This window comes from Papio anubis, chromosome 4 (assembly GCF_008728515.1).
Source record: "Papio anubis isolate 15944 chromosome 4, Panubis1.0, whole genome shotgun sequence".
NCBI lineage: Eukaryota > Metazoa > Chordata > Mammalia > Primates > Cercopithecidae > Papio > Papio anubis.
In genome coordinates, this window is record NC_044979.1 from 161,765,637 (window position 1) to 161,779,490 (window position 13,854).

General features: G+C 36.1%; 1 protein-coding gene across 4 annotated transcripts in view; it reads right to left on the bottom strand.

The window, feature by feature from the left end:
* CYYR1 (cysteine and tyrosine rich 1) overlaps window positions 1-13,854 on the bottom strand; it is a 117,870-nt gene that overhangs the window by 17,552 nt on the left and 86,464 nt on the right. For all 4 annotated transcript variants that reach the window (XM_017956494.3, XM_003895581.5, XM_009202406.4 and 1 more), the window contains exon 3: window positions 9,009-9,166. In XM_017956494.3, coding sequence (XP_017811983.2) covers window positions 9,009-9,166 — 158 coding nt within the window. The remainder of the gene's footprint in view (window positions 1-9,008; window positions 9,167-13,854) is intronic.

Below are 13,854 nucleotides of genomic sequence, written 5' to 3' on the forward strand. Positions count from 1 at the left end.
GGAGCACACACCAACTGATTCTGCAGATTGACTCTACATCATTCTCTGTCATGAAGCCATGGCATGTGTTTATGCATCTCTAACAAAGCGTTTATATTCTGCCATCTGCATAAAAACTGCTGGAGGACATTTCAGCAAGAATCCCTATGGTTTATGCAGCTGCATGTTGAACATGAAAATCTAAGATAGGACAGTGGTCTTTCATATAATCTTTGAACTTCGATAAAGTTCTGATGTAATATTAAAAAGTGGTATTTTGAGGACTAGCCACCAAGAAATAAACATGGCACATCTTTTCTAATAGCCACTGGAAGACGTTTGAAATAATGTTTGTATAACTGTTGGCTGTATTATCATTCGTTCTTGCACATAATAAAGTTTCACTGGAAGTAAACTTTTCAAAGTATCAATTTTAGAATTCCTGATTAATCCTAAGAGGTTTTGTTCTTTTTTTACAGTTCAAATCATACTTACAAGTTATATGGATGCAGCTGGAGATATGGTGCTTTTGAAATCCTTTCATAACCAATATTCTAATCTCCTATTTAAGTAGGGTAAATAGGCCATTTATCCTCAATGTCTGATACAGCTGTCTACAGTATTTAAAACATTTAGCAATGCCATGAAATTCGGAGAAGAAATGTAATGTTTTCTATCCACTCAGTCCAATATTTCTAAAGCTAATGTGATGGGAAGATGCATGGTGTTACCCAAACGCTTCACGATTATTTCAGAAAATTTGGAAGCAGAAGAAAATCATCCATAATTTTGTCACCCCAATTTAACAAATAATATCTTTGTATACTGTCTCTTAGTCATTTGTGTGTAGTTGCATCCTTGCAGTCACAGAGCATGGTCTATACTTTTTATTATATATTATATATAATATATATTATATATACTTTGTATAACATAAGTCTTTTCATTCTGCTGCATATTCTTCATAAGCTTTATTAATGGCTGCCTTAGAAGTTATTCCATCCACCATTCACTATTTTGAGGTTAATTTTTTATTATAATTAATGTAGTGATGAATATCTCCTTACACATAGACTTTTTTATTATTTTGATTTTTTTAAGAATAAAATTCCAGAAATTAATTAACTGGCTTAAATAACACATACATTTTATTGCTTAGAACACATTATAAAACTACTTTCAAAAAGAATTGTTTCAACTTGTAAGGGTATACAAGTACATTATCATTTAATATTTTAGTAAATTCAGTGAAAATTTTAGGTCTTTATTTTACTTGATAATTTCTTTGCTAATAGCTAGGTCTGACACTGTTTTACATCTTGTCCACTGTTTATTACTCATATTGAATGAATTTTGTGCTGTTGTTCTGGACTGGTGATAGTTTCTAAATGATGATCTTAATTTCAGTGAAGATATAAGTAAGATATTAAAAAGTACACAAAATTATATGTCTTTTAATAAAAACCCTTCGTCAAAATGGTTTATTCTATAATTTTTACCTTACTGACATTCTGAAGTTTAAAACCTATGCATAACAAAACATATGGTTATTCATTTAAAACATCTCTTCTGTGTTGTTTCCAAGTTTAAAAATTAGTCTTCTTTTTCAGATAGTTGATACATAACTATCCTGTTTCTGAGTTTACCTATTTAAATTTATATATTTAATGCTTCTCTATATCTGTTATTTTATTTGGCATATTTTTGCATCAAAGTTTATGTTTTCTAAGATTTAAATTTTGGTTAAGCCAAATTATCTAAATGTGGCTTATTAAATAATGCTCACATTTTGCATCCTTTGGCTATGTCTTCTTTAGAGAATATATAATTCTAAACTACCTATTCTGTTCCAATGACCAAGGTATATCTTTTTGTACCAGACACACCTCAGTTTAATTATTAATGATTTTAAATAGTTTTAATACCTGGTAGAACTGATGAATCTCATGCCTTATATTTAAAGACAATTTCTTATTGTAAACCTTCTCATCTACTCTCCCCCAAAGCCCACTACTCAACACTTTCCTAACCCTACCCAGAACAGAGGGTTTAAATAAAGGCCCACACAGCTCCTGGCAAGACCTCCATTACCCCCATCCCCAGCCACATAAACTCAATACTGCCCATTTATCCTCTACAATGGCCTAGTATGCAAAGATACAGTATAACCTATTGTTCCCCTTCCACTCAGATAGCATCAAGACAAATTCCATCAAGCCTCACATCCCTCTGTCATCATGAGAAAGACAGGTTTCCTTATTGCAGACCTTTAATTCTGGAAGGCTTTGCACATTGATTTATTACTTTTCCAGACGTTCCCCACCCGCTTCACTGTGCTCAGTGGAGCACAATCTGTCACTTCACCCTCTTTCACTGTCTCCACTGTGCAACTCCGGCTTTCAGAATGAGAGTTCTCTTCTGACCCTGTCTGTTTTCTTGAGAAATTAGATCTGCTGAGAAATAATCTACTGAGAGTGAGAAGGCTGAGGGGATTTTTGAGTTTTGAGATGAAAGAAGATGCATGAGACGGTTAACTCAGGAAGTGGAAAGGAACATTCACATCACCTTTTTACTCTAATTAAAATCTGATTTTCCAGGAGACGATGGCTTCCTCAGCAGCACTACCAAAGCAGAGCTATTCTTTTTCTCCCACATCCTACCACCTATAGGGCCAGGAGGTGCTCAGGCTCTTCATAATCTTCATATCCACTTTTCAAACTATTATTTATTCTTACTCTTTAAAACATTTTGTAGCATATAAGCCATGTTTTTTTGTTTCGTTTTGTTTTGTTTTTTTGATGGAGTCTCATTCTGTTGCCCAGGCTGGAGTGCAATGGCATGATCTTGGCTCACTGCAACCTCCGCCTCCCTGGTTCCAGTGATTCTCCTGCCTCAGCCTCCCGAGTAGCTGGGACTACAGGCACCTGCCACTATGCCTGGCTAAATTTTGTGTTTTTAGTAGAGACGGGGTTTCACCATGTTGGTCAGGCTGGTCTCAAACTCCTGATCTCATGATCCACCCAGCTCGACCTCCCAAAGTGCTGGGATTACAGGCGTGATCCACCATGCCCAGTCTGCCATGTGTTTTTTTGTAGTACATATGCCATGAAAAGAGAAGCATATACCATGCCTTTTTTTTTTTTGGATGGAGTAGGTGCCTTGCTATTTTGCCCAAGCCAGAATCAAACTTGAGATCTTCCTGCCTTAGCCTCAGTAGTAGCTGGGGCAATCTTATACTACTTCTTGTTATCAATATCTGTGGTCTGCCCTACCCCAAACCTTCATTCACTGAAGACTTAACATCTGGCCTATGGTCTCTCTTTCCTCCACAACTTCTCTTATCATTCTTGTGATTTCAACATCCACCTAGCCCTGCCTCTCAAGTCCCTTGACTATTTTTCCTTCAAAATCTCTTCACCCTTGTTGTTGGCAATAACAGTGCTATTTCGTAAATGTTAATTAATAAATCTGACCACCACCCTTTAGTATCTTTCTAGAATACTCATTCCACCGCATCTTGGACCTCACCTGCATTTCCAATTTACTAATGGCAGTTTTAAAGGAATTCAAACTGATGTCACCTCTTTCCTGTCATGGTGTCCTTTGTTATTCAGCACTGATTTATGGGCCATCACTAAAATTACTCTTTTGCACCTATTGTCAATGTTCTTATCTCTTTCTCCATTGCCTGGAAGAACCCCAACCCTTATTAAACCCAACACTTTGGTTATCCTGGATCAATAGCTAGGAGCTTAATGTGACTAGAGAAAAATGCACAATCATGCTGAATGATTTCACTTTGAGTAAATGACCATTTTCATAAGTGTTGTGGCCTTTGCCCTTGCTTGGAAGCTATACATTTCTTTGGGCATCTTATACTCTTCATTTTCTGAGATTCCCATTTCAGGCTTTTTTTTTCTTCTTAACCTCAAATACCTCCTCAGTTTTCCCCACTCTCAGCAGAAGACTTGCTTCTTATTTCACTGAGAAAATTGGCATGAGCAAAAGAGAACATCCTTTGACCACCAAATCTACAACTCATTGAAACTGTGTTTATGTTCTTACTGCCTTACATACGCTGTACATAATAAAGTGTCTCTGATCGCCCTGTACATAATGAATTGTCTCTGATCCCATCAAAGGCTAGCCCCTCTACTTGTGTAATGAATGCCTTTCTTCCTCAGACTTAAGGATGCTGATTTTCAACAATCCCTTCTATCTTCTGTATTTATGAGTTTCCTCTTTTATCTTTACCATCAGTGTACTTGCAAAATACAAGTCGCTACCATCTGGATTTCTCAATAAGAAAGAAACAAACAAACAAAAAACAAAACAAAACAAAAAAACCCTCTTGACTTAATGTCCATCTCAGTCTAACCATTTTATAGCAAAATTTTGTACTTTCTAGTTCTACTTCATCATATAATATACTCATACATTTTGTCTGCAGCATTAATTCTGTAGCCATAGTTAATATGACATCAAAGAGGGTTTTCTCAGTTCATGTTTGAATTCTCTGATTTGTACTAAAAACGTTTGCCTGGGCAAAGACTTGACCACATTAATGTATCCATTTTGTTTCATTCCAGTGTCTTCAAGGTGAAGCCATTTTCATAGTCACAATGTTATTATAGAGAATCTTTCCAGTATGCATTTTTGATGTGTAAAGAAGTTACACATCAGATGAAGGTTGTTTTTAATATTCAGTACAAACACAGACATTTTCTTTAGTATGAACATGAACTTGTGATCTCTAAAAAGGTTTGATGAGTACTCAAACTTCTTCTCATGTCACTGCACATACTAATAAGGTTTCTGTCATGTGTGAAATCAGTGATGCAAATGGGATATTTATTTCTTAATGAAGTATTTCCAAGAGACTTGGAAGACTATAGGCCAGTTGTTTTATTGAATGTTCCTCAACTTGGGTTTCTCAGATACTTTGTCATGCTGAGATTTAGGCTGTGATCTTCCAGGTGGAACCTACATACATGAAATTGTGTTGTCCTCAGAATAACACACTCAAAGGTGCATGATCTTTATCTGTCCTTTAGTAACTGTAAAGTTACTATTTTTCACCTGATAACTGACAAGAAATCTGGTGGACACTTTAAGACCTGCAAATATCCTTCTCAGCACATTCTCTTCTAGATTTAGCATCTGTTGATGATTTTTGACTAACTCTTTCTTTATGATGGTTTTAAAATAATTTTTTTTCAATTCTATAACTCCCTTCTACATTTATTCTTTGACATTCTTGTGTTAGGAAGAGCCCCCATTCCCCTCTCCAATTGTTTACCTATCCTATCTATCATCTGTCTGTCTATCTATCTATCTATCTATCTATCTATCTATCTGTCTGTCTGTCTGTCTGTCTGTCTGTCTATCTATCAATCAATCAATCAATCAATCATCTACCTACCTACCTATATCTATCATCTATCATCTTCAGAGGACTCAATAATATACCTCAAATCTCAATTTTCTTGATGGCACTGAATCTCTTGCTTTCCTTTTGTTAGCATTTGACTTTTATATCTTTGCCAAGCCTTTTGTTACAGTTTTACTGTATCATTTTCTTTCAGATGTGTAGATCCCAAACCTGCTGTAAGACAAGGGTTAATATGATCACTTTCCTTTGTTTACACTGAAGTTCTGAAAAGTAGTTGAAATGGAAAACTTGAAAATTCTTATCTTCATGTGGACAATTTAAAAAATAATTGCAATTAAAGAGGACATCTGTTCATTCTACCCAATATGGCAAGAATGAAAAACTTTTGGAAGGTCACTGTCCAACATAGGGTCAGGGATGACAGCTGAATGACACTGTTTTCACCTTGTGTAGAGTAATAATGTTCACTTTAGGGCTCCCCACTGTACACTTTCACCTTTGCTAAATTATGCTCTCTGCATTTATCTGACCTGTGGGCTGTAGGACTATACAATAAGTTGGGTTGTTATCTCAATTATCGTAGGGTTAATTAATTAGTGTGGGTAAAAGCATTTTGTGTTTCCATAGATAAAAGACTTGAAAAATATTCAATACTATTATGTGTTGCTTCCTAAACCTTTAAGCAAAAGCTTAATTAGCGACTTTGAGAAGGAGATGAGATGTAATAATGCACATTATGTTTTGAAGACCTAGTCTTTTTGGCTGTAAAAATGTTTTCAGCATGAGGTTCATTATGTTTCTTCCATTATTCAGTTCTGAGAAGAATGCATTTAATAAAAATGCAACATATTCCTGTGATCTGAAAGTATAAATGATGCTACTATAAAGTTTAAAAAACATGTTTCCATCTGCCAAGTGAAATTTCAAACCCAAGAAAACATGTGACCTTACATTACTATAGTGACATTTAGTATCTTCTAACTTTATTCAAAATTTGAACTTACAGAAAGGTAAAATAAAATATTAAACATTTTATAAAAATATTTAAACATTACTTTCAATTAAACTTTTTTGATCAAGCTAATGAGTATCTAGAACGTTATCTGCAAAGCAATTCTTTGTACCTTCTCTACAATTGATGTCTTTGCTTGACTTTCTTTTGTTTTTCTCTTGGGTTATGGGTAGACCAAGGGAAAAAAACTGACAGGTATAAATAATAATAAAAATAATTCCATCTATTTTTTCCCTTATATTCCAACATCTTTATAGTAACCCTATCAATATTCTTGCAAGTTGGGAATACTTGAAATTGCATGTTGCTTTTGTAGTGAGTACATTCCAGGGTGAAACTTAAAGTCAGTTCCCTAGGATATTGATATATGATTAAATCAGGTCTTTTCATAAGTTGTGTTCGTCATTCATTCAGCTGAGTGCCCATTATGTGCCAGGCCTGGTCTTACATGCTTGGAATAGAGTGTTGAACAAAATAGACCAAGATCTCTGCCTCATGGAGTTCATATTCTAGGAAGAGGAGATGAATGATAAACAGTCAACATAATGATTAGCTAAACTATACAATATCTTAGAAGATTAAAAGCACTCTGAATAAAAAGCAGAGCAGCACAAAGAGAATTGGGATGCTGTCAGGAGGGATGCATTACAATCCTAAATAAGGTGATCAGGGCAGACCTCATTCAGGAGGTGACCTTTGATTAAAGACTTCAAAGAAGTGAGGGAATCAGTATTCTAGGCAAAGCCCTATGGTGGGAGTGTAGCCTTGTGAGTTCATGGAACAGCAAGGGAAAAAATGTGGCTGGGGGCAGAGTATCCAGGGAGACAGTAGAAAAAAAGGAGGCCTGGGAAATAAAAAGAGCAGCCAATTCATGCAGTACCTTGAAGGCCTCAGTAAAGAATCTGCCTTTTACGTTGGATAAAATGAAGAACCACATGCTTTAGTGCCTCCTCTGCGGGAAATGGGGAACCACTGCAAGATTTTTGAGCACAGGAGTAATACGATCTGACATCTACTTTAAAAGGTTCACTCTGGCTACTGGATTGAGAATAGACCCCAGGGGGCAAAGGGCGGATGCTGGGAGAGCAGCCAGGATGTTATTAGAGTAAAGGAAGTGAGAGCTGAGGAAGTTCTCCAACTGGGGGAGTAACAACATCTACTTCTCACTGTGAGAAGTCGTCAAAATACTGTATTTTGAAGGTAGAGCCAAGAAGTTTTCCTGGTAGAGTACATGGTTTCTGGTCTGAGCAACTAGAAGGATAGAGATGTCATCAAGTGAAATGGTAAAGGCTGTGAGTGGAGAGGGATTTGGGGGGAAATCCAAAACTTGGATCAGAAATCCAAGTTTAGACATGTCAAATTTGGGATATTTATGAGACACTCAAATGGAGATGTTCAATAGGCACTGGGATAAAATGACTTGGTTTGGACTGAAGATACATAACTTTGGGAGGCATTAGCATATAAATGGCACTTACTACCCTGAGGTTGTAATACTCAATACAAGCAAAGAGGTAAGTGTCGATACAGTATGGAAGAAAAGACAAGACTGACCCATCAAGTACTCCAGTATGAAAATATTATAGAACAAGAACTGACAAAAGAGGAACAAGAGGAATTATCATACTCATATTGATCTGAAATTTGCTGCCTCAAGTTGAAGATGATAGAGGAAAAAAAAGTTGACAGAGCAAGGACAGTACAGGAAATACAAATACAAAGCACAGTTACATGTAGAAGGTACTCTGTTCTTTTCCTGTAGAGACAGAGAAAGAAAAGACATGAGTGTGGATGGGAAATTAACTTCCTCAGGGTGTGTTAAATTTAGAACTTGCCTGCCTTTTATATGTCAAATTGTACATGCACAGATTGACTTAGAAAGCATTATTGAAATCCTTTAATGCAAAATGCAATATTTTGTTTATGAAGTCACATGTACTCAATATCTTTTTATATACGGAACTTCTAGCATATTCTCAGTAAATATTTGTCAAATTATTAATATATTACCCGTGCTCTTTGTTGAACTTTTTTTTTCTTTTGTAGTTTTAGTAGAGACTGAGTTTCTCCAAGTTGGCCAGGCTAGTCATGAACCCTTGCCCTGAAGTGATCCAGCCACCTTGGCCTACCAAAGTGCTGGGATTACAGGCGTGAGCCACTGTGCCTGGCCTGTTGAGAATTTCAATATCATGTTTAAAGTTGTTCTCTTGACATAATGAAGATATATGAAAATTTTCTTCAATACTTTTTCTCAAGACATATGTATCTATTGGATCAGATGCCAGTTTATTGAGACATACATTATACTTTATAATTACTTGTCAGTACTCACAGCAGGTAGACACAGTGGGTGTGAATTGCCTATTTATCTTAATTCTGGCTGACTGGCAACTGTAGTCAATGAAACAAACATTGAAAATATGAATATCTTCAAAAAAAGAAATGGATTATATTACTTGGATCTAAATAATCTTGATTCAGCTAGAACTTCAATCTGTATGTACCTAGAAATACTCTATGAAATTGGAGGTGTTTTAGTGACCATGTAGAATATTTCCTTCTCTCTGTGAGGAGCAGAGGATAACTAACAAATCTGAACCTTCGAGAGTCAACAGTTTAGCTCACCAGGATAGGAGGAGACAGTGTTGATGTGAGTTGTCCTGAGGATGCCTACGCGGGTCGCCCTGTGGTTCTTCATGCACATGCAGATGCATATGGCAATCCCAGCAATGACTCCCATGATAAATACTATTCCAAAAACAATGCCCGCAATTGCAGTGCCCCTAAAAAGAAAAACAAGTACATTTACTCGGAAGGCTTGTAAGCATTCTTTGGACTTTCTAGTACCGCTCCATGATTATAGAACAAGTGTTTCCTTACAAATGTTCTTAAGGATAATTTTTTTTTTAACCCAGAAGTTCCCTGAATTGGTAAAGCAAATAGTCTGTATTTCAATAGATATGAAAAAGTTATAAAAATCCTCTTCTGGCACAGTTGACCAACTCACCATTCAGATTCTGGTTCTTAAAATTCATGGTTTGATACAAAGCACAATTCATTAGATATGCTCTCCAAAGTAACAATTTTAAAAACCATCTGCTGTGTATCTAAACAGTAAACAATTTATTTATTGGGCATAGCATGCATGTGTTTAATGAAAACAACTTGGTAGATGTCAGAAAATTAAGGGAAATTTAACACTCATTCCTGATTAACACTCTTCATAGAACAAGAATATTTGTTTCTTAATAAAAGAAAACCAAACCAAACTTCATATTTTTAAACTACCCAGAGAACATTATGACAAACAAGTATCCCATTAAATTCAGGAAGAATGTAAATAAAACTTCGATTTCTACTAATGTTAATGGTTTCTTTCCCCTAGAAAGTTTTAGCTCATGCAACAAAACCATAAATAGAAAAAAAGCCGAACAGCATAAAAGAGTCAACATTATGATTGTTTGTGGGGAATATAATTTGTAGGTATCTACATTTTTCCATTATTTTGAAAAGCAATGGGGGAATCTTTATCAAAATATAAATTTTGACCAAGAAGCATCATTTTTAGCAATGCTCCCTAAGGAAATATAGCATATGAGCATAAATATTATAACAAGGATGTTCATCACAGTGTTGTGGCTAATAGTAAAATAGAAGAAACATCCTAATGTCCGCAAAAAGAGGACTGACAGAAAAAAAATCATCAGAAAATGAATCTTACATATTGATTAAAAAGGTCAAGAGATCCACATGGATTGAAGTGAAATGTTTATGATACATGGTTAACTTAATAGTGATGCTATTACTATTGCTACTAATTCATATTCATTCAGTTAATTAGTGTTAGCTTCCAGCTCCATCCATGTGCCTGCAAAAGACATGATCTTGTTCTTTATGGCTGCATAATATTCCACGGTGCATACGTACTACATTTTCTTTTTCCAGTTTGTCGCTGATGGGCATTTAGGTTGATTGCACGTCTTTGCTATTGTGAACAGTGCTGCCATGAACATTCACATGCATGTGTCTTTATGGTAGAATGCTTTATTTTCCTCTGGGAATGAATTAGTATTAATTGAATACTAATTCAATTAATTAGTATTTTCAATACTTACTAGTGTTGAATGCTAGTAATTAGTATTGAATGGAAAAGCAAGTATTAACAGGATGCTACCAGTAATAACGGAATAATTGCCATGAGGTAAAACTGTATTTCTATGTATCAAGTTTTTTATTATCTATAGTGATCATCTTGTAAATATGGAAAAATAAAAATATTCACTTTCTCATTTGCATATTCACCAAAAGCAACCACTTCAACCCTTTCAGTTATTTTTTCTAATGCCGTTTCTCCTATTTCTCAATATTATTATTACATTCTTTAATTTTTTTGTTTTTACTTCTTACAGTATTTGGGAATGTAGATCTCTCAGACAAGCTTTATCGCTGGTTAAATCAGTCTTCAGTATTTACATTACCATAACTTTGCTATCTGTTGAGCCAAGCAATGAATCCTGGTTACCTTTTACAAATTATTATTGCATTTCTTTTACAACTTGTAATTTTTATTTTTTATTTTATTTTATTTATTTATTTATTTATTTATTTACTTATTTTTTTAATTTATTTATTATTATTATACTGTAAGTTGTAGGGTACATGTGCATAACGTGCAGGTTTGTTACATATGTATACTTGTGCGTTGTTGGTGTGCTGCACCCATCAACTCGTCATTTACATCAGGTATAACTCCCAATGCAATCCCTCCCCCCTCCCCCCTCCCCATGATAGGCCCCGGTGTGTGATGTTCCCCTTCCCCATCCATCATTCTTAGCAAACTATCACAAGAACAGAAAACCAAACACCGCATGTTCTCACTCATAGGTGGGAACTGAACAATGAGATCACTTGGACTCGGGAAGGGGAACAACTTGTAATTTTTAAACAATTTCCATGAATTTTAATTTTTCCACATACATATTGATATCCGCTCCTTGCAAAAATTCCTAGAAATCTTTCCCACATTATCAGTAGCTTTTTCTTACTCAAACACAGTAAAATAGCTTATCAGTTCTGTTCTGTTCCCATGACGATTTCCTTCTTACAGCAACTAACTGACTGGTTGTTCTGATCCTGGAACTGTTCCCCTTGATCCCTGTTTGGTGGTCCTCATATTTAGTTTCTGGACCCAATTCTTGCTAATTCTTGGTGAACTGCATTGTTTGTTGAAGCACATTCCTGAATGGCTTCTTAAAAATGGACTCAAAGGAAAGTAGATTTTTCAAGTCTTCGAATGCCTGAAAATGACTCAATGCTTCACTCTCACGTGACTGATAATTTATCTATGTATGAAATTCTAAACTGAAAGACATTATTTCTTAGAAATATGAGGGCATTGCTCATTGTCTTCTAGAATTTGGAGCGGCTGTAAAGAAGTCCCATGGCATTATAGTTACTTTTCTTTGTGTGATACTGTTTTTTCCTTTTCTGTCTTTCTGGAAGTTCTTAGCATTTTCTTTTTACTCTTGGCATTCTAAAATTTCATAATGTGCCTGGATTTAAAATATACATATTTTGCCAGGTCCTTTTGATTCTTTATGTTCAGAGGCTCATGTCCTTCACTTGTTGAAACTCTTCCATACAATGTTAAGTTTTTCTTCACTATTTTCTGTGTTCTTCTTTCTGGAAACTCATTCTGAAATAAGCTTCTGAACTTTCTGGATTGATTCTCTAACTGTTTTTTAAAATCCTTTTTAAAAAACTACTTTCTGAAGAATTTCATTGACTTTATCTTCCAAAGTTCTACTAAGCTTTAAATTACAGTTATCTTTTTTTTTTTTTTTTTTTTTTTTTGAGACGGAGTCTCGCTCTGTCACCCAGGCTGGAGTGCAGTGGCCGGATCTCAGCTCACTGCAAGCTCCGCCTCCCGGGTTCCCGCCATTCTCCTGCCTCAGCCTCCCGAGTAGCTGGGACTACAGGCGCCTGCCACCTCGCCCGGCTAAGTTTTTGTATTTTTAGTAGAGACGGGGTTTCACTGTGTTAGTCAGGATGGTCTCGATCTCCTGACCTCGTGATCCGCCCGTCTCGGCCTCCCAAAGTGCTGGGATTACAGGCTTGAGCCACCGCGCCCGGCAGTTATCTTATTTTTAATTTTCGGGTGCTTTATCTCATCCTCTATTGCACTCCCCTCCCTGTTTTCATTGCCTGTGTTTCTTCCATTCATGCAGTCTCTTAATCTTTGAAAGCACCAATGATATGTTCTTTGATACTGTCTCCACTGTTTGTATTTCCTCGTCCTGTCTAGGTTCTTTTTTATTGATTGTTCATTTGATCTCATTCACGTTTGATGTTTTCTTCAAATGTCTGGTGATCCTTGAATTCTCTCCTATTAAAAAAAAAATGCTTGAAGTAGCTACTTGGAAGTTTAGTGTGCAAGCCAGAATTTGACAGGTGAACTCCAAGGAACAGGACAAACTGGGATCAGTCCCCATAGATCTTTTCCTTGGGGCTATTCATTTTTCTCCATGAAAGGATTCTCCAATTTCATACTCGGGGAGCATCAGCCTCACTGCCGGTATCCCAGAGCTTGGAGTTTTACTTGTAAGGATACGAACTTTTATGAAATCCTTATGCTTTCATCTCAGAGACCCAGTCTCTGGCTCCACTTTGACTGCTGTCTTTTGGGTTACCCTGTGGAGGCTTACAGGTTTAAGTCTTCACAAACCATTCTTTGTGGTGTAAAAGCATGATCTCTAAAGGCAGATCACCTAGGTACCAACTCTAGCTGGGGAACCTTGGGCATGTTTCTCAACCTTTCTGCGCCTCAGTTTCCTCATTTATAAAGTGAACGTCAGTTTGGTGCTCATTTGACTCTCCTCCCAAATTTCTTGTCATGAGTCTTGTGCTCCTGGACTTATCTGTTGGACAAATAGGTCCTTATTCTCAGTGGTACCTGAACATCGATCCTATACTTTTCTGGGACTGGCCATAATTTCTTACCCCAAACCATTGGGGCCAGATCTGTCTCACAGTCAGAAATGTTCAGATTTTGTAAAGAAAATACGTACACTACACATCGTAAAATATACCCAGGGGCAGCTAGGACAGCATCTTGAGAACGTTTATATTCCTACAGTGAAGGTGGGAATATTAACGCTGTTAGATTATATGGGGACTAGACAAAAGCCCCAGGTTTGTTCAGGTCAAGTCTGGCCACCAACTGACCTTCATCTGCAATTCTGAAATCCTCAGAAAACTCTGAAAAGTGAAAGTGCACATAAGGGATTGTGAAGCTGTATTTATACTTTCCAGAGGATATTTTTCTCTCTAACACTTTTCCCCACTCACATACAAAAATACAATGCCATTAGGAGTATCAATAAACTTCTTTAAAATACTTCTATAGGAATTTTTACTTTGTTATTAAGATGGCAGAATGTGAGACATATTTGGATGTGTTGCTATTAGTAAT